Raw genomic sequence first — 25779 nt, forward strand, 5'->3', positions numbered from 1 at the left:
TACCCCGGTGTGCATCCACTTTTTACATTTTGTGGCCACATCAATATGTCTCACAATGCCACCAAGGGCTTCCAAAATCATTCTGCGCAATTTCACATTGGCTGCTCTGTAAAAGACACTTCTTTTGGAGCCTAATTTGAATTCTCATTGACTTCTATGGGGCTTTTGATTTAGTAACTCCTACATTGCTAGACTCACGAGTTCCTAGATGTTTGCCAAAACCACAGGAGATCATATTTTTCAAAAGTTTGCTCATCACTTTTCCTGTGTATAATTTAATAAAACAAAATGACCTCAAGGAATTTACACTTGACCCTAGAGAGTCACAAACAGCTGGCCCATTTTACTAAGATAATAAATTGCTGAATTTATTTATGTAATGCAAGAATTGCAGCTCACAAAATTCAAATTAGTTGCCCCTCCATCCCTCCTTCATAAAACAGGTATTCAAGTTTGGGTTTTTCGGTTTTGGCAATGCAGATACTAAGATCCAAGCTCCCTCCTCCCATCAAAAGTTTTAAAACATTTTTGGAATTGCATTAGAAGGAATATTATGAAATTCATGTAGATCTCATAATTGGGGTCACAGACATATTAAAAAAGGCCAGTGGATGATTCATCTCACCAGTGCCCACCCATAAATGATTTTGGGGCTCTCACAGTTAAAGACAAATTCTGATTGGTTGCAATGGTCTATGGCACTTTTTTGCATCAGGGTTGATTTACTAAAGGAGTAGAGACTGTTCACTTAGCAAGGAGACTGAAAGCAAGTAAGGGTAAATACAGTGAACTTTTGTTCACTTTGGATACCCACTCATGAACAACACTATTGATTTGGTTTAATGTGAACACAGTTTCAAAGATATAAGGGGGCATTTACTAAAACTGGAGAATGCAAAATCTGGTGCAGCTCTGCATAGTACCGATCGGCTTCCAGGGTTTATTGTCAAACCTTAAAGTGGTTGTAAAGGAAAAAAATAATTAAAAAATAACAAACACGTCTATAGTTACCTGTTCTGTGCAATAGAATTTCACAGAGCGGCCCCGATCCTCCTCTTCTCGGGTCCCCAGCCGGCGCTGCTGGCTCCTCTTCCCATGCTTGTGGCCCCAATAGGAATGGTGATTCCCATGGAGGCACTTGTGCGGGCTCACTCCCGACCCCAGACTCGCTGCTGCGTCCATTGACACAGACAGTAAGACTCAAGCCTTGCCCCCCTGCTCCCTCGTCACTGGAGTTGATTGAGAGTAGCAGGAGCCAATGGCTCCTGCTGCTATCGATCTGCCCAGGGAAGAGGGACAAAGCCAAGAGAGCCGCAGTTCTCATGCACAGCGCTGGATTACGATGGGGGTCAGGCAAGTATAAGGGCGGGTGAGGGGGCATCTGTGATACAAAAGGTTTTTTACCTTAATGGATACCTTACCTGGGACAGAAGGTAAGGTAGAAGCTTTAACCCCCCCTTTCCTTTGATTGGCATTCATAGGAATTACAATAAGCACATTTTCAATGTCTGTAACAGATAATAGCATGGCCCCATCAGACACCAACTGCCTACAAATGTATCCCTCTAAAGAAGTGACAGGTCAATTGCTTTCTTACCTTGGTTTACATCAGGAGCATGAAGGATATAGCCCTGGGTTCCTGTCTAGGTTGCCTTGTGGATGACCCGGCTCTGCAGCTTCATCTTACTTGCAAAGATCAGTGCAAAAAAACTTTACAAAATGAATTTCCACTTTGTTAAGTAAATGGTCTCTATTCCCTTGGTGATGAAACCTCATTGAGTGAGGCCCGGAATGATGGAAAGAAGAGGAATAGTGCAGGGCCGGGCATGACAGTGTGTCTAGTGACACACATAGGGTTAATGTTTCAAGGAAAAGTGTGGGAGGAGATAACAGGAAAGTAAGGAGGAGTGGCCTTATAAAAGAGGGGAGGAGCAAAAACGGAACAGTGTGCTGGGAAGGAGACACGAGGAGGCAGAATTTCTCTGCTCCTCAGACACAATGGCGGACGTTGAGGCGATTTTGGCGCGGTTGCGGCAGGCGGCAGCGGCGAATGGATCCGACTGGCTTCGCAGCCAGGTCACAGCGATGCTCGGGGGAGAAGCAAGCCATGCAGGGGGTGAAGGTGAGCCGTCTGTGCGTGCGCGGAGATCGCGGCCTCCGGCGCGCTATTCACCTGGGCCAGGACATGGACAGGGTCGTCTGACACGGAGCCCAAGGGGGGAACAATCGGCACCGCCGGCCAAGAGGAGCCACACGGGTGATTCGGTGGGGCCCGGGCGGGTTACACGCTGCGGTCACGGAGCGGTGGGCGGGGCCACGGGCCAACATGGCGCCACTTCCCCGCACGCTGGCACTGCACGGAGGATTTCGAACAGCCCCTCAGTACCTCTGCACGAGTGTGAGCGGGTGGACAGAAGGGGGAGAACGGCGCCGAGAGCAGCAGCGTCCGAGTCGTGTGGATCGAGCGGCACCGCGGGTGGGCGGAGCTTACCGGGCGGGGGGACGTGTCCCAAGATGGCGATGGAAACAGCGCCCAGGCTGGCCTGGTAGCTGGAAGTTCAGGGCAGCAGGGAGCAGCAGTGACTCGTCGCACGGTGCAGGCCTCACACCAGCGTGGGCTTCCGGCCTCCAGGAGGGCTTCTCCTGGGGGGCTACCTCTGACGCCAATCCCAGTGCAAGGGGAACAGTCCGAAGACGAGGTGTCCGATGAGGAAGATGGGCTACAGCAGCCGGAACCAGCAAGAGAGAGCAGCACAGCGGCTGTTGGGAGGAATCCTGGTCAGCCCGGTAAGTCTAGTGATAACTTTTCCTTTACCAATGCTTTGCAGGGCTTGCTGGGGGGGATAGCAACAACTGCAGGAGGGATGGTGACACCTTTGCAGAGCGGGGTGGGTCAGGTTACTGACCAACAACTGGCGAGTACTGCACCCGCCAGTTCGGGGTCAGGGGGACAGCTCCAGGAGCTATTGGAGGGTTTAAGGGCCCTGGTTGGTCGCTTTGGAGAGGGACCAGGGCAGGCTCCGCAAGGGGATGCACAAAGGGCGACAGGGGGGGCTGCGGTTACAGAGGTGCCAGCTACCACAACGCCAGAGAAGGTGGCAGACAAGGAAACAGCAGGTGAGAAGGGGGCTGCAGAAACAAAAGGCAGGACTGATGTGGTTAGGCTGGCAGATGCTGCAAAATGTGAGATATATGTTTGTTTTGAAGGCCCGTTAGGGGCACACTTGAAACCTGAAGTGAGAGAAAAAATTCATAAAGGTGAGTACGTGGAAATTTTCTCCTTGTTGCCATTGGAAAAGTTTAACCTGGATAGGGTTAAACCCGACGATTCCAAGAAGGAGGATGAGGAGAAGAGGAGATATAGATTGATGCCGCGGACGTTTGTGAATTGGTTGCAAGCGTTCGCTATCATGGCTAGTGTCATTGGCGAAAAGAACCCTGAACATTGTTCGGGGTTGTTTTGTTATATGGATGCTATAGGTGAGGCACATAGAGTGTACGGGGGAACTGCGTGGTTACGTTACGATGAGTAGTTTCGTCAACGCAGAGCGGTGCGTCCGGCTCTGCGTTGGGACCATAAGGATATTAGCCTATGGATGAAGCTGATGTCGTCGGCTAGGACCCCACCTCAGTTATTTCAAGGGGGGGCCGGGGGTACTAACTCCTCAGGACTACCGGCCGGCAGAAAATGGGGGGTATGCTGGCAGTATAATGAAGGATCCTGTAAATTTGGGGGGTCCTGCAAATTCAAGCACGAGTGTTCAGGCTGTGGAGGAGCCCACACCCTGTCTCGGTGTTTCAAAAAAGGTAAACGTACCGGGGAGTTTGCTCACAAGAGGGATGACGCCGGTGAAGGTGGAAAGGATGCAACCTTTCCTAAGTAAGTATCCGGATAGGAAAGTGGCGTTACTGATCACTGAGGGTTTTAGAGAGGGGTTCAAAATTCCATGTTCATTGGCGGTGGTTCCTCCAGTAGCACTGAATTTAAAATCTGCGTTGCAACACCCGGGGGTGGTGGGGGAGAAATTGGAAAAGGAAGTGGCTTTAGGACGGATGGGGGGGCCATTTGAGGCAAATCCATTGAATGACTTGGTGGTGTCCCCTCTGGGGGTGGTGCCCAAGAAAGAGCCGAATAAGTTTCGGCTCATTCACCACTTATCATTTCCAAAAGGGGGTTCGGTTAACGATTTCATTGACCCGGACGTCTGCACCGTGTCATACACTTCGTTTGATGCGGCGGTTCGATGGGTCAGGCGCTATGGAAAAGGGGCACTGATGGCAAAAGCTGAAATTGAGGCAGCGTTTAGGCTGCTGCCAGTACACCCGGACAGTTTTTGGCTGCTGGGTTGCAAGTGGCAGGAACAATTTTATGTGGACAAATGCTTGCCTATGGGTTGCTCCATTTCCTGCGCCATGTTTGAAGTTTTCAGTTCCTTTTTGGAGTGGGTGGTAAGAGATTTGTCCGGCCTTGAATCTATGATACACTATTTAGATGATTTCCTATGCATAGGCCCACCGTCTTCCAGTGTGTGTGCGATTTTATTGTCAACGTTGCAACACACTGCAGAACGGTTTGGTGTTCCCCTGGCTGCTGACAAAACTGAGGGCCCCACCACGGAGATTAGCTTTTTGGGCATTGTTATTGATTCAATGGCAATGGAATGTAGGTTACCGCAAGGAAAGTTACTGGATCTGCAGACGGAAATAAGGCGGGTCCATGGGATGAAAAAAATACAGCTGAGGGATCTCCAATCTTTGCTTGGTAAGTTGAACTTTGCTTGTAGAATCATACCCATGGGTAGGGTTTTTTGCCGACGGCTGTCTGCAGCTACGGCTGGGGTAAAAGCACCGGCCCATTTCATTAGGCTTACTAAGGATCATCGTGAGGATTTAAAGGTATGGTATCAATTTTTGTCGGAATACAACGGGAGGTCAGTGTGGATGTCTGGTCCGGTAAGCAACTTCGATGTAGAATTAGTTACTGACGCGGCGGGATCTACTGGATATAGGGCGTTCTTTAAGGGTCAATGGAGTGCAGAACCATGGCCAAAATCCTGGGTTGAAGCAGGTTTCCTTCGTAACTTGGTACTATTGGAATTGTTTCCAGTAGTTCTGGCTATGGAATTATGGGGCAAGGCTTGTCAGAATTTAAAGTTGCGGTTGAACTGTGATAATATGGGAGTGGTGCAGGTAGTCAATCGCTTGTCAGCGTCTTCTCAACCTGTCATAAGACTATTGCGACAGTTGGTATTACGGTGCTTGCAATTGAATATTTTTATATATGCTGTGCATATACCTGGGATTGAAAATACGGTGGCTGATTCACTGTCTCGCTTTCAGTGGGACAAGTTCAGGGAATTAGCTCCGGCTGCAGAGAAGGAAGGGATTCCTTGCCCGGGTTGGATCTGGGAGCTGGCATTGAAGTCATCGCAGGATGGATACAACAGTCTGTGAGTGAGTCCACATGGTCGGCCTATGTGAAGGTATGGGGTGAATGGTTGAGACTTGTACGGGAATCCGGAGCAAAGGATGACGGGGGAGAGTTGAGATTATTGGTCATTTATTTTGTGTCCAGGAATATGGAAAATGGGGTGGGGGTATCGTCTATTGGTAAGAAATTGGCGGCGCTGTCGTTTCTGTTTTAAGTTACAGGGGATGGAGGATTGGACGAAGGAATTTTGGGTACGGCAGGCATTAAAAGGGTACCGGAAAGGGCACAAGAAAAAAGATAACCGTAGACCGGTCACTTTTGCCAACCTGTTGGCAATTTGTGATCAGCTAGGGTTGGTGTGCAGCTCAAGTTATGAATGTTTACTTTTTACAGCGGCTTTTTCGCTGGCGTTTTTTGGGGCGTTTCGGGTAGGGGAGTTGGTCAGCCCATCCAAAAAGGAAGCGGGGGGTATTTTGGTGCAAGACGTGCGGGCACGCACGGGAAGTGTGTGTTTACGGCTGAGGAGGTCGAAAACAGACCAATTGGGAAAGGGCATAGATGTGTGGCTGCATGCATTACCGGGATCGCCAGTATGTCCGGTGAGGACGGTTAATGAATTTGGGAAGATTAGACCGGTAGGTGAGGGTCCATTTTATGTCATGAGAATGGTGCTTACCTTTCAAAGTTTCAATTTGTGGCGGTGTTTCGAAAATGCTTATCGATGATAGGTTTGGATGAGAAAGCATACGCCTCACACTCCTTCCGCATTGGGGCGGCCACAGAAGCTGCCAGATGCGGGTTGGATGAAGCAGCGGTGCGGAGGATCGGTAGATGGGAATCAAAGAGATTCCGTTCATACATTCGCCCTCAATTAGTAGTGGAATAATAAAAAAAAAAAAAAAAAATAATATATATAAATAAATAAATGAAAAATAAATGAAACCCGTATGTTGTATAAGTTGGGTTTTCACATATAGGTAGTGGGTGTTTTTGGTCTGTTGCGTTGGTGATATCACCCTGCCTTGTTGTCTTTTCGTTTCAGATGGAGTGTCTCCACGCCTCGTCTGGATACTGGGACACTCCTACGTTTGTTGGGGGGCAAGGAGAGGTGATGCGAGACCAGATGGGCGCCAGTTAGGCATATCGAGAAGGGAGGCTTTTATCAAGGGGCTGGGGAGACCAGGAATGATGTGGGGCAGAGTGGTTTCAGAGGTGGAACGATTTGCCTGGCTAGATAGACCTCCGGATGTGTTGGTCATACACGCTGGAGGTAACGATTTGGGGGTGAGGACGGTCCGGGACCTGATAGAGGATGTAAAAGCAGATTTGTTGCACTTGCACACTAATTATTCGAACACTTTGTTACTATGGTCTGATATTGTGGCACGAACTTCGTGGCGCAATGCTAGGTCTGTGGTAAGGATTAACAAGGCTCGTATACGTGTCAACAGGGTGGTGGGGAGGTTTTTGGTTCAACAAGGGGGCATGGTGATTCGGCACAGAGAGCTCGAGATAAATGTAGGCCTCTATTTGAGGAGGGATGGGGTCCACCTCACAGATGTGGGGACGGATCTTTGGACCATGGGTTTGCAGGAAGGAATAGAACGGGCCTTGAGGGTGTGGAGGGGCCCTTAAGGATAAGGTTTCATCCTTTCGGGCTGTGGCTGGTTTGTTGTTGTTGGTCGGTGACGGTAGCGGTAAATAAAAGGTTAAAAGGGGTGGGGGGTCAGCAATAGTATGGCCCCTCCTGTGTATTCCTGAAAGGAATACCGGTATGTTGCACTGCGGGAGGGGGTTGTCTCCGAGCGGTACAGCTGGAGGCCTTATCAGTTTTGAAACATGTTCCTGCAGTGCCCTCTTGTGGATATGTGGTAAACTGGGGTAGCTCCGTCATTGACCAACAGATTGTTTAAAACATGTTGTTTTATCTGAGTTTATATGTTATTCATATTGAAGTTAATATTGGAGTTAATTTTATACAGTTGTTTAATAAAAGGCTGTTATGGCCATTTATACTCCAGATGAAAGGTGTGGTCTCGTTATTTAAGTTGGTAAGAGGGTGGAGTATGGTGGCTAACAGTATGGGTAAAATTGGGGTACATCTGGACTACACTAGTCAAGTGAGGCCCGGAATGATGGAAAGAAGAGGAATAGTGCAGGGCCGGGCATGACAGTGTGTCTAGTGACACACATAGGGTTAATGTTTCAAGGAAAAGTGTGGGAGGAGATAACAGGAAAGTAAGGAGGAGTGGCCTTATAAAAGAGGGGAGGAGCAAAAACGGAACAGTGTGCTGGGAAGGAGACACGAGGAGGCAGAATTTCCCACCCTCCCTCCCTGTGTAATGTGTTGTTGGTGTTGTTAATGTGTGTGTTTATTTTTCAGGTTTGGAAGCATTTGGTCGTCATGACAGCTGGATGGTTGGCTGGTTTGTTGTTGGTTTTTTTGTTTATGTGCATCTAATGATCTTCCCTTATCAGTTTTGAAACATGTTCCTGCAGTGCCCTCTTGTGGATATGTGGTAAACTTGGGTAGCTCCGTCATTGACCAACAGATTGTTTAAAACATGTTGTTTTATCTGAGTTTATATGTTATTCATATTGAAGTTAATATTGGAGGTAATTTTATACAGTTGTTTAATAAAAGGCTGTTATGGCCATTTATACTCCAGATGAAAGGTGTGGTCTCGTTATTTAAGTTGGTAAGAGGGTGGAGTATGGTGGCTAACAGTATGGGTATAATTGGGGTACATCTGGACTACACTAGTCATGTTATTGCCCAACCTTCCCATTTACTTACCCTTGACAAGCAGCAGAAAGAAGTAGAATGCGACACACATCTGTTTCATGTCTATAGCAAATAACAATCCATAACTTCTCACTTAGTCTCTATATTGTGACAAGCATTTCTAGAAGGAAGTAATAGGTCATTACTGAATCACATGTATTCATCTATATCACAGCGGTGAAGAAATAGGAACCCCCAAAAGAAAGCAGGAACTCGAAACTTAAGAGAACCTAGAGAGTTTTGTGATGAGTGTTACTGTAACCGTTCCACGTATATTACAGAGAATGTGGTTTTTTTTTTTTGCCACCTAGGTAAAGCCTAAAATGTCATTTTGTTTTTGACTCACACTTATGCAAATTGCATGTGGGTTTCCTCGCGTCCAATTTGCATGACAGGAGAGCACGACCGTCTCTCATTGGAGCCGGTTCACACACCTCTGGGGCAGCTGGAATCAGGTGTGAATTCAGGCAGAAATTTGGACCTGATTCACACCTGAATCGGTGTACAGGGACGCAACGTACCCCCTGCTGTGAGCCGCAGCATGTGTGAACCCACCCTAAGGCCCCTTTCACACTGGGGCGGTAGGGGCGTCGGCGGTACAACAGCGCTATTTTTAGCGCTGCTGTACCATCGTTCTTGTAGCTGTATTCAGCCGCTAGCGGTGCGGTTTTAATCCCCGCTGGCGGCCGAAAAAGGTTTAAAATCACTCGTACAGCACGGCTATAGCCGCGGTATTGCAGTGGTATAGCCGCGCTGTCCCATTGATTTCAATGGGCAGGAGCGGTGAAGGAGCGGTGAATACACCGCTCCTTCACCGCTCCAAAGAAGCGGTTTGCAGGACTTTTTTCACCTTCCTGCCAGCGCACCGCTTCAGTGTGAAAGCCCTCGCGCTTTCACACTGAACAAACAGCGGAGGCTGTTTAGGGGCGGTTTGCAGGCGGTATTTTTAGCACAATACCGCCTGCAAACCGCCTCAGTGTGAAAGGCACCTTAAACTGCAAATGTAGTCTTTTCAGTAATTGTTAAAATGATAAAAGATCAGTTAGTTTTAAATTATGTTATAAAAGTGTTTAAATGCCAAAAAACCCACTTTGATCCACTGTATATATTTTTTATTTGTACACAAAGGAAAGCCACAAATGCCCCATTAATACAAACCATAAGCATTGCTACCAAATGTCCCTGATTTCGAGGGACTGTCCCTGATTTGGAGCAATGTCCCTCTTTCTCCCTCATTTGTCCCTCATTTTGGTCTGATCCATATATAAAATGCACTTTTTATCTTTCAAAAAGTGTTTCCCAGTGCTAAACATTTCATCCAAATTCTAAATTGCTGCATTTGTAAATGTTAAAAGCCAATATAAAGGAATAGTAGTGGTAAAAAAAGCCCTTGTGGATTTAATTAACTTTTGTTTTTGGTTAATTCTCCTTTAAGGAGGTGTGGCAAGGGGCGTGTCTTATGCCTACATACGTTTGCTAGTAGGTGTCCCTCATTCCCATCTCAAAATGTTGGGAGGTATGCATAACGGTGGAAACAATGGCAAACAATCAAAACAAACAAACAAACAAAATTGTCTGCCAGCCCCTACAGCTGCTCACAGTTTTAGGTCTTTCTAACTGAGCAAGGCAAAACAACCAAAAGGCAAACTGAACAGTCATCTCATGTCTATGGGTACATTAAAGTAGATGTAAACTCCAACTCTATTTCATATAGGGTGTGTGTCAATGAGCTTTGAGCTTGTGTCAATGGCATCATTCTGACATCATTTTAAGAGTCGAGTCTCAGATCATTTAGAATTCAATAGGTAAGAAAGAAAGAAAAAAAGACGTAGTAATTGGATGGTTTAATCTCTTCCAGCTCTCTGGATAGCACAGACCACAAACACCCCTGAGGCATCTCATTCTGCTGACTAATATATCTAGTTGTGTCACCCTGTATACACCTACACAATGCTCATGTCTTCAGTGTGTTTCCAGACAAAATGACACATACAAAAAATATCCTTAACCGCTTCTCGACCGCCGACCGTACATATACTGCAACAGGGCGGCCCGGCTGCGCAAAATCGCGTACCAGTACATGATTTTGTGCACACGGTGTAGGGGGCACACACGCGCCGCCGGAGCGCCGCTCCCCCTGTGATTGAACAGTGCCAATCAGCGTGTCCGGCGATGTGATGGCTGCCGCGACCTGCCGATCATTCACAGGAGACACGGAGCAGTGGGGGGCCTGTGTAAACAAGGCATACCGCTGATCTGTCAGTGAGGAAAGGAGAAATCTTCTGTTTCAGCTAAGCTGGCTCACGATCTCGGTTTTCCTAACACTCAACCCCACAGTTAGAAAGCACCTCCCTAGGACACACTTAACCCCTTCATTGCCCCCTAGTATTAACACCTTTCCTGCCAGTTTAATTTATACAGGGATCAGTGCATTTTTTAGCACTGATCACTGTATTGGTGTCACTGGTCCCCAAAAAATTTCACTTAGGGTCAGATTTGTCCGCCACAATGTCGCAGTCCCGCTAAAAAATGCAGATCGCCGCCATTACTAGTAAATAAAATAAATAAAAATGCCATAAATCTAACCCATAGTTTGTAGACGTGATAACTTTTGCGCAAACCAATCAAACTCTTATTGGGTTTTTTTTTTTTTTTTACCAAAAATATGTAGCAGAATACATATTGGCCAAAACTGATGAAGAAATTAGATTTTTTCAATTTTTTTATTGGAAATGTTTTATAGCAGAAAGTAAGGAATATTGTTTTTTATTCAAAATTGAAAAAAAAAGTGCAAAAAAAGAAAAAACGCAGAGGTGATCAATTACCACCAAAAGAAAGCTCTATTTGTTGGAAAAAAAATGACACCAATTTTATTTGGGTAGAATGTCACACGACTGTGCAATTGCCAGTTAAAGCAATGCATCGCCGTATCGCAAAAAATGGCCTGGTCAGGAAGTGGGTAAAACCTTCCGGGGCTGAAGTGGTCGAAGTGGATGTACACCCAATTCATGAAATTTGAGCTGGGCACATATAGTTATAGTTTTCTTATCTCTCTCCAAAGCACTGAGTCCCGTGGCTTTCTCCTGCTCGGTAGCTCTGTTATCAGCCTAGTAACTTGTGACAAGTTCTCCAAGATGGGAGCCTGAAGTTTGTGTTGTGGGAGGTTGCTATAAATAGATTAGCAGAGTGCTGCTCTATTCACAGGAGAGCTCTGCAAGTCTTTGCCTATATGGAGGGGGGGAGGTGTGCCTTTCCTCCAATCAGCTGTCCCCCAGTGTAATCCAAGCTACACTGACTGCAGAATGAGGAAGTAAAAATCTCTTAACAATATGTAAGAATTCTAAAGAATATAGAAAGGGTAAGAGAGCAGATATACATGTAAACATATGTAGAGAGATTTGTTTCATCTCTGTGTATCATTTGAGGCTATTTACGTCACTAGGTATACATAGTTGCCAACATTGTGAAAAAATTTTTTTTCACAATTTGACACTTTGGCTGTAGGCGGAGTCTTGTTATAATTAGGGGGTGGGGCATGCAGTTGTGGGCGTGGCACATGGAAAAGTAAAAATGTGCAGCGGCGAGAAATGGGCGTGGTTTACACAAATAGTGGGCGTATCTTAAATGGGCGTGGCTCAAATGGGGTGTGGTTAGAGTCTGAGATGAATGAGGGATGGAGAAGGAAAGGGGGGGAGAGGGATGGAGTGACAGCAGTCCCAGATCCTACACAACAATGGAAATATGTGTATTCTAGAAAGTTTAACAATCAGCAGATAAAGATACTACAAACACCTGGTGTTAGCACTTCAATCATCCCGGCACCATGGTTGTTATGGTGTCAGGATGATTGAAGTGCATTATTTCTATTATTACATTGTAATATAAAATGAGATCATTCAACTCACCATAATTCCGAATCAGTGGGATCCCTGAGCGTGTCACCTGCCACGTCGCCTGCCACCAGCAGAGTCCTTCCTTGCATCAGGTGCCCCCAGCAGAGCCCCCCCTTACATCAGATTTTTCCAGCTGTGCCCCCCTTACATCAGATTTTTCCAGCTGTGCCCCCCTTACATCAGATGTCCCCAGTGGAGCCCCCCCTTACATCAGGTTTTCCCAGAGGAGCCCCCCTCACATCAAGTGTCCCTAGTGGAGCCCCCCTCACATCAGGTGTCCCCAGCGGAGCCCCCCTCACATCAGGAGTCCCCAGCGGAGCCCCCCTCACATCAGGAGTCCCCAGCGGAGCCCCCCTCACATCAGGAGTCCCCAGCGGAGCCCCCCCTCACATCAGGAGTCCCCAGCGGAGCCACCTCTCACATCAGGAGTCCCCAGCGGAGCCACCTCTCACATCAGGAGTCCCCAGCGGACCCACCTCACACCAGGAGTCCCCAGCGGAGCCCCCCTCACACCAGGAGTCCCCAGCGGACCCCCCTCTCACATCAGGAGTCCCCAGCGGACCCCCCTCTCACATCAGGAGTCCCCAGCGGACCCCCCTCTCACATCAGGAGTCCCCAGCGGACCCCCCTCTCACATCAGGAGTCCCCAGCGGAGCCCCCTCTCACATCAGGAGTCCCCGGCGGAGCCCCCTCTCACATCAGGAGTCCCCGGCGGAGCCCCCTCTCACATCAGGAGTTCCCAGCAGAGCCCCCCTCACATCAGGAGTCCCCAGCAGACCCCAGTCACATCAGGAGTCCCCAGCGGAGCCCCCCCTTACATCAGGAGTCCCCAGCGGAGCCCTCCTCACATTAGGAGTCCCCAGCGGAGCCCCCTCCTCACATTAGGAGTCCCCAGCGGACCCCCCCCTCACACCAGGAGTCCCCAGCGGAGCCCCCCCTCACACCAGGAGTCCCCAGCGGAGCCCCCTCACATCAGGAGTCCCCAGCGGAGCCCCCCCTCACATCAGGAGTCCCCAGCGGAGCCCCCCCTCACATCAGGAGCCCCCTCTGACATCAGGGGTCCCCAGCGGAGACCCCCTGACATCAGGAGTCCCCAGCGAAGCCCCCTCACACCAGGAGTCCCCAACGGACCCCCCCTTACATCAGGAGTCCCCAGCGGAGCCCCCCTCAAACCAGGAGTCCCCAGGAAATGGGGGGAGAGGGATGGAGTGACAGCAGCCCCAGATCCTACACAACAATGGAAATATGTGTATTCTAGAAAGTTTAACAATCAGAAGATAAAGATACTCCAAACACCTGGTGTTAGCACTTCAATCATCCCGGCACCATGGTTGTTATGGTGTCAGGATGATTGAAGTGTATTATTTCTATTATTACATTGTAATATAAAATGAAATCATTCAACTCACCATAATTCCGAATCAGTGGGATCCCTGAGCGTGTCACCTGCGACGTCACCTGCCACCAGCAGAGTCCTTCCTTGCATCAGGTGCCCCAGCAGAGTCCGTTCTTGCATCAGGTGTCCCAAGAGAGTCTGTCCTTGCATCAGGTGCCCCCAGCAGAGCCCCCCCTTACATCAGATGTTTCCAGCTGTGCCCCCCTTACATCAGATGTCCCCAGTGGAGCCCCCCTTACATCAGGTTTCCCCAGAGGAGCCCCCCCTCACATCAAGTGTCCCCAGTGGAGCCCCCCTCACATCAGATGTCCCCAGCGGAGCCCCCCCTCACATCAGGTGTCCCCAGCGGAGCCCCCCTCACATCAGATGTCCCCAGCGGAGCCCCCCTCACATCAGGAGTCACCAGCGGAGCCCCCTCTCACATCAGGAGTCCCCAGCGGAGCCCCCCCTCACATCAGGAGCCCCCTCACATCAGGAGTCCCCAACGAAGCCCCCCTCACATCAGGAGTCCCCAGCGGAGCCCCCCCTCACATTAGGAGTCCCCAGCGGACCCTCCTTACATCAGGAGTCCCCTGCGGAGCCTGGTCTAACAGAAGCCAGCTCCATCTCTCCCTGTACCTCATCCAAAAGACACCCAGGATCTCTCTGTGCAGCTGACACACGGGGCGGAGGGGCAGCAGCGGCGTCAGATGATTACATCCTTGTGTTCAGTGTAGAGTGGGGAGGAGCCGCCAATCCCTGCAGCCAATAGGCACACTGAAGAGAGAAGCTGATTGGCTGCCCCTCTCCTCTGCACTGAACACAAGGAGAAATAACACTCGTGGTGGCTGCGGCGGCCATGTTTGTGTAGCCGCTGCCGTTTTTTAGCAAAAAACATTCCCGATTTTCTCGGGACAAACTCAAAACCCGGGAAAATTATCGGGACAAGCCTAAATCGGGACGAGGGTCCCAAATTCGGGATTGTCCTGGGAAAATCGGGACTGTTGGCAACTATGGGTATATGTGAAGGTTTACATCCACTTTAACCACTTACCGCCCCGCCCACCGTCGAATGACGGCAGGACGGTGTTGTGGAAATTTTATGAAGATGTATTTTCTCATTTAAAGTTTTTATTGAGTACATCAGATAGGGCAGAACAAGACCAACAACAGCATTTTGTACAGTAAGAACAGGCTGATACATAAACCAAAAATAAAGCAGCAACATCCAATATGGAAATAGCAAATCGGTTGGTGTCAGTTCACCTAAATTAGACAGAAGGTACAACAATATAAAACATTGCTATCACCCCTAGTCAGGTGTACACAAACAGGTTTTCCAAATTACGAAGACTTTCCAGCAGGGCAGATGAAGGAACGATGGAGCTAAGATGGTGATTATGTCTACTGGGAAAATGCGGGAGACATGGGTTATTTAAAGATGCATTATACCATTATGCTGAAAGGGCGGTTAATAGCTCAAGAGTATAGTGGAATATCCACGACAGACAGCTCTCATACTGGGTGGACATCATATGACGGCGCACCCGAACGGCCGCTCCTGCGTGCCCGTGGGGGCCTGCACCCCGGCGGTCGCGTCGTGTTGCTAGGACATGGCACGACCCGATCTCTGTAAAGAGCCACTGACGCGGCTCTTTAATCATGTGATCGGCTATGTCCAATCACAGCCGGTCACATGTAAACAAGGAAGTGCCGGTAATCGGCTCTCCTTGCCTCACACTGACAGAGTGTGTGGCGAGGAGAGCCGATCAACGGCATTTCCTCGCAGAGGACAGTGAGAGATGTAATCAGGGCAATGATGATCAGTGCCCTGAGTACATTAGAACGCCACCAGTACCAGCAACCCATGCTAACCAGTGCCAGCAACCCATGCTAACCAGTGCCAGCAATCAATGCCCACCAGTGCCAACAATCAGTGCCCACCACAGCCAGAAATCAGTGCCCATTAGTGATACCAGTCAGTGCTGGCTTTCAGTTCTGCCTATCAGTGATGTCCCTCAATGCCCATCAGTAAAGCCCATCAATGCCCATCAGTGCCACCCATTAATGCCCATCAGTGCCCATTAGTGCTGCCCATCAGTGCCGCTTATCCATGCCGCCTATCAGTGCCCACCAGTGCCAGCTATCAGGGCCGTCAGTGCCACCTATCAGTGCCCACCAGTGCCACCTATCAGTGCCTACCAGTGCACACTCATCAGTGCCGCCTATCAGTGCTCATCAGTGCCCATAAGTGCAGAATATTAGTGCCTCCTCATCAGTGCCCATAAGTGCCGCCTCATAAGTGCCACCCCATCAGTGCCCATCAGTGCAACCTATTAGTGCCCATCAGTGCCGCCTCATCAGCGCATATCAGTGAAGGAGAAAAATTATTTATTTACAAAATTTACTGAGAGAAACAAAGAAAAACTTTTTTCAACATTTTCGGTCTTTTTTTTGGGGAAAAAAATAAAAATCCTAGCAGTGATTAAATACCACTAAAAGAAAACTCTATTTCTGTGAAGAAAATTATTAAAATTTCACATGGTTACAGTGTTGTATGACTGCGCAATTGTCATTCAAAGTGTGACAGTGCTGAAAGCTGAAAAATGGCTTGGACAGAAAGAGGGTAAAAGTGCCCGGTAGATAAGTGGTTAAAGCAATTTACAGAACTAAAGAATAGGGATGAGCTTGCTGTTTGGGTCAAACATATGTTCGACTCGAACATTGGGTGTTCGTCCGTTCGCCGAAGAGCAAACATTATTGGCCGTTCGCGGCAAATTTGAGCGCTGCGGAACACCCTATAATGCACTGCGAGATCGCAGTACATTGCTTTATGATGATTGGCCAAACCATGCACCTGACCTGCATGCTTTGGCCAATCCCAGCGCCCTCTGCTAAGAGAGCCATATTTGGCTCAGGGGGACTAAGTCCACACCCCACACTATATAAGGCTGCCTACATGGCGGCCCTGTGTAGTGTTGTTGGTGTGGACGAAGAGATAGCTTGATTTAGATTAAGAGGCAGGTTATTCAGCTAGTGGCAGTGTATTAGATATATATATATCTAATACAGTGTGTACAGTTTCTACTACACGTCTGGTGGTGTACACAGTACACAATACAGTGCAGCCATAGTACAGTTTCTACTATTTTTCTGGTGGTGTACACAGTATCTAATACAGTGTGTATAGTTTCTACTACAATTCTGGTGGTGTACACAGTATAAAATACAGTGCAGCTGTAGTACAGTTGCTAATACAGTGCAGGCGTTGTACACAGTATCGAATACAGTATATAGAGTTTCTACTACACTTCTGGTGGTGTACACAGTATCTAATACAGTGTAGTGTGGTGTTGCAAAACAAAATATACATGATTTCTGGAAGGCCACCAAGGAGAGGCAGACGCTCACAGGCCACTAAAAGAGGGCAAGCAGCCTTTGTGTCTACAGTCAACAGTGCTGATCGTGGACATGGTGCATCCTCTGCAGGTGGCCGTGGGGCACGCTTGTCCTTTTTTTCTGCTGCTGGCTGTGTTATTGAGCCAGAACATGCAGAAGAGTTGGTGGAGTGGACAAAGGTGTCCTCATCCTCCTCATCCTCTGTCACCCAGGCTCAGAGTAGTTTGCCTTCCAATGCAGCTGCCAAAGTGGCCTATTCCACCAGCTCCTTGTCCATAGTGACTCCTTCCGTAGCCCCACCATCATGCACGGAGGAGTCCCCAGAACTATTCGATCACAGTGTTGGGTATATGCTGCTGGAGGATGATCAGTGTGTTGAAGGCTCCAATGTTGGTTCCCAGGTTGATCAAGGGAGTAACATGAGCCTAGAGAGAGGGGGTACCCAAGAAGGACAGGAAACTGGCAGTCATGTTTGGCAGTCATGTTCCCCCAGCTGCAGCATACTGCCAAGTTTGCTCCAGTGATGAGGAGGGAGGGGATGATGAGTGACACTGACTCTACTTGGGTGCCTGAGAGAAGAGAGGAGGAGGCACAACTCCAACGAGGCATGATGTCCTCTAGGGGGCAGCCTAAGGGCAGCTACCCTATTGCATCACACCACAGAGCTCCGCAGGTGCATGGTGCTGCTGACTCCCCGATGACTTTTAAAGGTTCCTTGGTGTGGGCCTTTTTCGACACGTGTGCAGCAGATCGCACCATTGCTGTTTGCAACCTATATCTGAAGCGGATCAAGCGTGGCTAAAACAGCAGCCGCTTGGGCACCACATGCTTGACCAGACATATGACGACCTGCCATGCAGTCCGTTGGCAACAGCACTTGAAAGACCCACATCAAAGAAAAAGGCGGACTTCTCCTTGCTCCTCATCTGGGATCTCCAACCCCACTATACCTCCAGTCCTCAAAAACCTGCACTGAGAGGAATGGAGATATAGCAATAGGTGATCCAAGTACTTGCAGCCAATCTGCTAGCAGTACACCATCATCTGATTTTAGCAGGCAAATTTCTCTACCCCAGTTGCTGAACCGTAAAAAGAAATTCGGTCCCAGCTATCCACATGCTCAGTGTCTGAATGCTAGCTTGGCCAGATTGCTAGCACTGCAACTGCTGCCTTTTCAGCTGGTAGACTCTGCCCCCTTTTTGTGAATTTGTGGAATGTGCTGTACCTCAGTGGCAGGTTCCAAAACGCCATTTCTTTTCAGGGAAGGCCATTCCAGCTCTCTACCAGCATGTGGAAGGCAATGTTTTGACCTCGTTGGACAGGGTGGTCAGCAGTAAGGTGCATATTACCGCTGACTCATGGTCCAGCAGGCATGGGCAGGGACATTACCTTTCCTTCACGGTGCACTGGGTAACTCTGCTGGCAGCTGGGAAGGATGCAGGACAGGGTTCAGTATTGTTGGAGCTTGTTCCACCACCACGCCTCCAAAATGCTTGTGGTGATTCTGCCACAGCTCTCTCCTCCACCCCTCCTCTTCTTCTTCCTCTATGGCCTCTTCTGCAGATTTGTACTCTGAAGCAGCAGTGCTCCGTAAGCATTCAAGGGGCTATGCAAGCAGTCAGGCAAAAAGATGCCATGCGGTGCTTGAGTTGGTCTGCTAAGGGGACAGGAGCCACATTGGGGCAGAGATTCTGTCAGCTCTGCAAGGGCAGGCTCAGAGGTGGTTGACACCACGCCAGCTTCAGCCAGGAATGGTTGTATGCGACAATGGCACCAACTTTCTCTCTGCCCTCCAATAGGGACACTTGACCTATGTTCCATGTTTGGCACACACACACTTGAATTTGGTGGTGCAGTGGTTCTTGAGCAGGTACCCAGGCTTACAGGATCTCCTGAGGCAGGCCAGTAAAGTCCGTGGTCATTTCTGCCGGCCATACAATGCCAGTGCTCGGCTGGCTGACATTCAAAGGGAATGCAACCTGCCCACCAACTGCCTCATTTGTAACATGCCCACCAACCGCCTCATTTGTAAAATGCCCACCAGGTGGAACTCAATGTTGGCAATGCTGCAGTGGCTGCACACGCAGCAGAGGGCCATCAATTAGTACCTGTGCGAGTATGGCACGAGGACAGGGTCAGGGGAGCTTGGCTTCTTTTTGCCACGCCAGTGGCTACTGATGAAGGATGCATGCACTGTCCTGTCACCATTTGAAGAGGCCACAAGGATGGTGAGCAGCAACAATGCATGCATCAGTGACACTGTCCTTCTAGTCTTTCTGTTGGAACACACGCTTCGTGAAATAATGGACAGGACACTTGAGGCAGAACAGCAGGAGGAAGAGGAGGACTTCCTTACCTCTCAAGGCCCTCTTTATCCAGATAGCATTCCTGTGGGCCCACCAAACACACAGGAAGAAGAGGAGGAGGAGGATTGTGTCAGCATAGACGTGGAGGATAACACTCAGCAGCAGTCTTCAAGGGATGGTTTTCAGTCCCCAGAAACCCAAGGTGTTGTACGTGGCTGGGAGGAGGTTGTTACGGATCATGTGATCCTTAGTGACCCAGAGGACTCAGAATCAAATGCCTCTGAAAGCTTACGCTGCATGGCCTCCCTGGTTCTGAAAAGAGTGCAAAAGGACCCTAGGATTCGTAGTATCAAGGAGAGGGATCATTACTGGCTGGCAACCACTGGCTTGAGCCACATTACAAGGGTAAGGTTGCAGAACTCATCCTGCCTTCGCAGAGGGAGCAGAGGATGAAACATCTTCAGGAGCCTTGAAGAAAGGTTTGTGCAATGCATTTCCAGACCCTGGGAATTTACAATTTCCTGGTGCTGGACAACGTGTTGCTGGGGCTTCGTTCAGTCAGAGGAAGAGCGGTGGAGAAGGTGGTCGGCTGACCGATGCCTTTAAACAATTTTTCAGTCCTCAGCACCAGCATCTGTATGGTGCAGGAATATGTAGGGGCAAGAGAAGACTTGGAGACGTTTCCAACAGAGCATCCACTGGGTTACTGGGTCTTGAGGATGGACCACTGGCCAGAACTTGCTCAATATGCAATTGAGCTACTGGCCTGTCCTGCATCCAGCGTTCTTTCTGAACGTACATTCAGTGCTGGTGGAGGGTTTGTAACAGATCATAGAGTGTGCCTGTCCACAGACTCCGTTGATAGGCTCACATTCATAAAAATGACTCAGTCTTGGATCAGCAGCTATGATGCTGATGTAACTGATTGAATTTTCTATGGATGTGAGATCCCTTGAAGACTGCCTATGCTGACTATCCTATTGCTCCTCAATCTTGATGATGCTAGCTTCCAACAATATTTTTGGTTTAGGGCACCACCACCTCCACCACCACCCAAGGCCCAATTTTTCTGCCCCTGTTTAACAGGGGCATGTAATTACAATTTTTGATCCAATATTTCACAGCAGGGCCCGTTCCCGCGCCCAACAAGAGTATATGTGAGGGGTTACAGTGTTGTGGCATTACCACCACCACCCACGGCCCAATTTTTCTGCCCCTGTTTAACAGGGGCATGTAATTACAATTTTTAATATAATATTTCAATGCAGGGCCCGTTCCTGCGCCCAACAAGAGTATCTGTGAGGGGTTACAGTGTTGTGGCAACACCACCCCCACCCAAGGCCCAATTTTTCTGCTCCTGTATCGGGAACCATGAATCAGACCGAGACAGAAGTAAAGTTAAATCACACTTGTTTAATAATAATAATAAGGTAAACAGAGTAAGCGTAGTCAAAACAAGCCAGAATTCAGTAACCAGATCAGGTAGTCAGCCAAGCAAATGTCAGAGAGCCAGAGATAAACGTAGTAGTATAGCAAGCAGGATCAGGAGCCAGAAGGAACATCAGCCAAGCAAGTATTCAACAGGAACGCAGGAGAAAGTCTCTGTGATGTTGACAAAGGCGAAGGCAGAGATCAAGTGAGCTGGACGACTTTAAGTAGGCAGGACTGATGAGGAGAATCAACAACAGCTGCGTAACTGTGGAGAGAGATGGGAGCTGGCAATTAGCAATTATTGTTTCACTTTGACACCCTGTTTAACAGGGTAGGGCACGTAATTACAATTTTTTATATAATATTTCAACGCAGGGCCTGTTCCTGTGCCCAACAATATCTGTGAGGGGTTACAGTGTTGTGGCACCACCACCACCCAAGGCCCAATTTTTCTGCCCCTGTTTAACAGAGGCATGTAATTACAATTCTTGATATAATATTTCATAGCAGGGCCCGTTCCTGCACCCAACAAGCGTAACTGGGAGGGCTTACTGTGTTGTGGCACCACCACCACCACCAAAGGCCCAATTTTTCTGCCCCTGTTTAACAGGGGCATGTAATTCCAAATCTTGATATAATATTTCACAGCAGGGCCCATGTCTACGCCCAACAAGATTAACTGTGAGGGCTTACAGTGTTCTGGTACCACTACCACCAAAGGCCCAATTTTTCTGCCCTGTTTAACAGGGGCATGTAATTCCAAATCTTGATATAATATTTCAAGCAGGGCCCGTTCTTGCGCCCAGCAAGATTAACTGTGAGGGCTTATGGTGTTCTGGTACCACCACCAAAGGCCCAATTTTTCTGCAGAGTATATAGGGGAGGCCGTATAGTATATATACTGCTGTTCAGAGTATATAGTGCCTGTCCCCCCCCCCCCCACGCCAGTTAAAAAAAAAAAAAATTGTTGGAATTGGAAGTTTGCGTACCCGGGTGACCCCGCCCCCCTCTGACAACACGGGGAAAGCCACAGGGAAGTTTCCCGTGCGTCAGAGGAGAGCGGGGTCACCGGGTGGCCCCGCCCTACGTTATATAAGAAATGTCAAAAGAACCGAAGCGTCACATTGCGGAAGACTCCCACTGAGGCGGATCGTGCGGACGGAGCGGAGAAGAAGCCTGTAGGAAGATGCTGGACGAGAAAAGCGGAGGAAGAAGAAAATGAAGAAGAAGAAGATGAAGAAGAAGATGGAGGAAGAAGAACACCAAACGAACACCAGAAGAAAGATGAAAGAAGAGGAAATTAATAAAGGATTTGTCAAAAAACGTCTCTTGTGTTTTTTAACCTTTTTGACACTTTTTTGTGAAATGGTAGGGATACATTTGTACCCCATTACCAATTCACACGGGGGGGGCGGGATCTGGGGGTCCCCTTGTGAAAGGGGGCTTCCAGATTCCTATAAGCCCCCCGCCCGCAGATCCCCACAACCACCGGGCAAGGGTTGTGGGGATGAGGCCCTTCTCCCCATCAACATGGGGACAAGGTGCTTTGGGGGGCTACCTCAAAGCACCCTCCCAATGTTGAGGGCATGTGGCCTGGTATGGTTCAGGACGGGGGGCTCTCTCGTCCCCCCTCTTTTCCTGCGGCCTGCCAGGTTGCGTGCACCGATAAGGGTCTGGTATGGATTTTTGGAGGGACCCCACGCCATTTTTTATTACATTTTGGCGCGGGGTTCCCCTTAAAATCCATACCAGACCTGAAGGGTTTGGTATGGATTTTGAGGGTGACCCCCACGCCATTTTTTTAAAACTTTGGCGCAGGGTTCCCCTTAATATCCATACCAGACTTGGTATGGAATTTAGGGGGACCCCCACACCATTTTTTTTTTTTAATTTTGGCACGGGGTTCCCCTTAATATCCATACAAGACCTGAAGGGCCTGGTATGGAATTTAGGGGGACCCCCACACATTTTTTTTTAATTTTGGTTCAGGGTTCCCCTGTGGGGAAATCCCATGCCATTTTTTATCAATTAACTTTTATGTGTATTGTCGGACCGACAATTCATTAATAGCTGCGAGTAGTTTTAAATGACTTTTTTTCCTTTTAAATGTCATTTTGCTGTCAGACTGTTCTAAACACAGGAAACATGCGCCCCTTTACAGGGATACTATAGACACCCCCCTGGTACAAAATTTAAAGGAATATCACAGTTTTATTGTTTCACTTTAAGTATTATTAAAATCACTGCTCCCGAAAAAACGGCCGTTTTTAAAACTTCTTTTTGCATTGATACATTTCCCCTGGGGCAGGACCCAGGTCCCCAAACACTTTTTATGACATTTAGGCCCCTTTCACACGATCGGACCGTTCAGGTCCGCCTGTCAGTTTTGACGGTGGACCTGAACGGGCGCTCCATGTTAGCCTATGGAGCGACGGATGTCAGCGGAGACATGTCCGCTGACATCCGACCCCAACCGATCCGCTGAAAGCAGACGGATGGCCCTACGTCCAGATCCGTCGCTGGCGGATCGGATCGGGTGAGATCTGATGAAAATGGACATGCTGTCCGTTTTCATCCGATCCCTCCATAGGCAGCAGCGGCGCCTGACAAGCCCCTCCCCACTCAGTGAGCAGAGAGGGACCTGTCATCCGCCAGCTCAGAGGAGATTAATGGAGAGATCTCCCGCTGAGCCGGTGGACCGAGGCAGGCTCCGTGGAAACGGAGTCCGCCTCGTGTGAATGAGGCCTAACTTGCATAAAAACCATTAAAATGAGCACTTTTGATTATTCATGTTCATGTCCCATAGACTTTAACGGTCTTCGCGTGTTCAAACAAATTTTTGCCTGTTCGCAAGTTCTGCTGCGAACCGAACCGGGGCGCGTTCGGCTCATCCCTAATTGTCACCCCATAACTGGAAGTGCCTGAATAAGGACCTTCATGGCAGGATCACCAGGTATTACTTTAATAAAAACTGCATATTTAAAAAGATTGTAATAAAGCTTTTGAAATACTGTAACATTATTTATACTAAAGTTTAAAGCAAGGGGGGCGTGGCCTGACGCATGGAGGAGTAAGTCGCTCTCTCTTGGAGCTCCCGTACACGCCAGGACGATCGCGGCTCTCAGCGCTTCCCAGCATCGCCATCCAGGTCTGTTATAGGGAGGAAGGGTGGGGGAGACAGACACCGAACCCCCGATCCACATCCATAAGAGGACATAGATCGTTTCATTACACATTTGGGCCACAATCGCTCCGGCCCCCCCTCATCCAAGATGGCGCCCGCCCGGACCTCTGGCTCGCACGCTGCCTCACAGGGGGCTGCCTCACAGCGCTCCACGCCACACATGAAAACCAGGCAAAGGGCCCGATCTCTCCCTGATTCTGAAGCAGGATCCACCCGCTCAGCCTGCCATTCCCCTGAATCCCACAGATCCTATACCGGATGGGACATGGAAGCATATATCAAAGCCCTCCCCACCAGACATGATTTTGAGGCCTATGTGCAACGCTTAGAGCGTTCATACAAACAGGAGATGTCTGAGCTTCGCAGAGATATCACTAACAGAATTGAGGAGGTAGAACACAACATGGAGGAGACTGCATCCACTTTGCAAACGCATGACACAATTTTGCATGAGCATACCCTTCAGATTCAGCAATTGATGTATCATCAGGATGATCAGGAAAATAGGGCCAGACGTAACAACATACGCATACGCGGTCTGCCTGAATCGGTTGAAACCAAAGATCTAGCACCGGCTGTCAATGCCATCTTTAATGACTTGCTTCAGAAAGACAAAGATAACCCACTGGAGCTCGACCGGGTTCACAGAGCCCTAGGCCCTAAAAATCCGAATCTGGAGCACCCCAGAGATGTGATCTGTAGAGTACATTTCTACGCGGTCAAAGACGCCATCATGCAAGCCGCACGTGCTCAATCTGCCATATACTTTAACGAAACCCCAGTGTCTCTCCTCCCTGATATATATCTAAACTGACTCTGGATATGCGGCGGGCTCTGAAACCTCTTACAGGAGCACTTCAAGCTAAACAGATTAAGTATCGCTGGGGTTTCCCGTTTAACCTGTTTGCATCTCCCGAAGGAAAATCTGTGACGTTCCGCACGTTAGGTGATCTACCCAAGTTCCTTGGAACTTTTGAACTGCCACAGATTTCCATCCCAGATTGGCCCCTCCATGCTGCCACTCCGGGCTTCAAAGCTGCGCCAGGTTGGCAGAAACGATCAAAGAAGAACAAACGGCCCAAGTCGGACTTCTCCTCTGCGACCGATGGATGAACTTTCTTCTCAATTTTTTTTTTTCCCACAGGTTACTAGCCGGTGGTGTCGTCCCCGGTTACAGTTTCATTGGAACACTTGAATACTAATCCGATATGTTTTACTTCCTTAATGCAGGTTTTATATTAAAGTTTGTGTTCCCTGATATCTTTGACGTATGGTGTCCCGTTACAAGGTCACCGTCCTTCAAACCCCTACTTCCTCCCCATGCAATGTCTCATCCTCTCCCATCATTCCCCCCCTCTTCCTTCCCTTCCCCCTTGTTGCTGGGAAAATGGCTCTGTATGCTGTGCATTTATCCTGAAACCTTTAGGAGATATTCCCTCCTAGGAGGCCACTAGTACAGTGTCTTGCTTACATGGACATGCGGAGCCCTGAGATGTTATGTTCATTGTTACCAGTTTATGTTATTATCCAGAGCCATTATTTTTTTGTTATCTTATACTTTACCGCCCGGCGTGTGCGGGCCCCCCCCCTGCGCTGACCACTGTTCCCCCATTTAGGTCTTTCAGCGCCCCTCGGGGTGTTAGCTGATACGTTGCTGACAACACCACTAGTGAAGCCGTGTTGGCCTCTTTTTCTTCTTTCCTTTTCCTTTTTTCCTTTCTATTCCCTTCACTTCAGCTTCTTTTTTTTTCTCACCACTAGATGTCCTCCTTCTCCATCCCCAACCCCCCACACTCAGTTTTGGAGACAGCGAGCCTCCCTCTTATCTGCTTTTTTTTGCCAGATAGAACTATTTTCTTATGGCACCAGAAACCGCCTTGAAAATATCCTCATTAAACTGTAGGGGTCTTAACGTTCCTGAGAAGAGACGGCAAATACTTTATCACTTCTATAAATTGCGAACTCAAATCCTGCA

The 25779-nt window shown here is 48.7% G+C and overlaps 1 protein-coding gene across 3 annotated transcripts in view; it reads right to left on the reverse strand.

Annotated features, from left to right (window-relative positions):
• The window catches only part of LOC141132645 (hepatitis A virus cellular receptor 1 homolog), a 111425-nt gene extending 103076 nt beyond the window's left edge, over positions 1-8349 (reverse strand). For all 3 annotated transcript variants that reach the window (XM_073621266.1, XM_073621267.1, XM_073621265.1), the window contains exon 1: positions 8229-8349. In XM_073621266.1, coding sequence (XP_073477367.1) covers positions 8229-8277 — 49 coding nt within the window. In that variant the 5' untranslated portion in view covers positions 8278-8349. The remainder of the gene's footprint in view (positions 1-8228) is intronic.
• Positions 8350-25779: the final 17430 nt, after the last annotated feature.

The sequence above is a fragment of the Aquarana catesbeiana genome, linkage group LG03 (genome assembly GCF_042186555.1).
Source record: "Aquarana catesbeiana isolate 2022-GZ linkage group LG03, ASM4218655v1, whole genome shotgun sequence".
In the NCBI taxonomy this organism is placed as follows: Eukaryota; Metazoa; Chordata; class Amphibia; order Anura; family Ranidae; genus Aquarana; species Aquarana catesbeiana.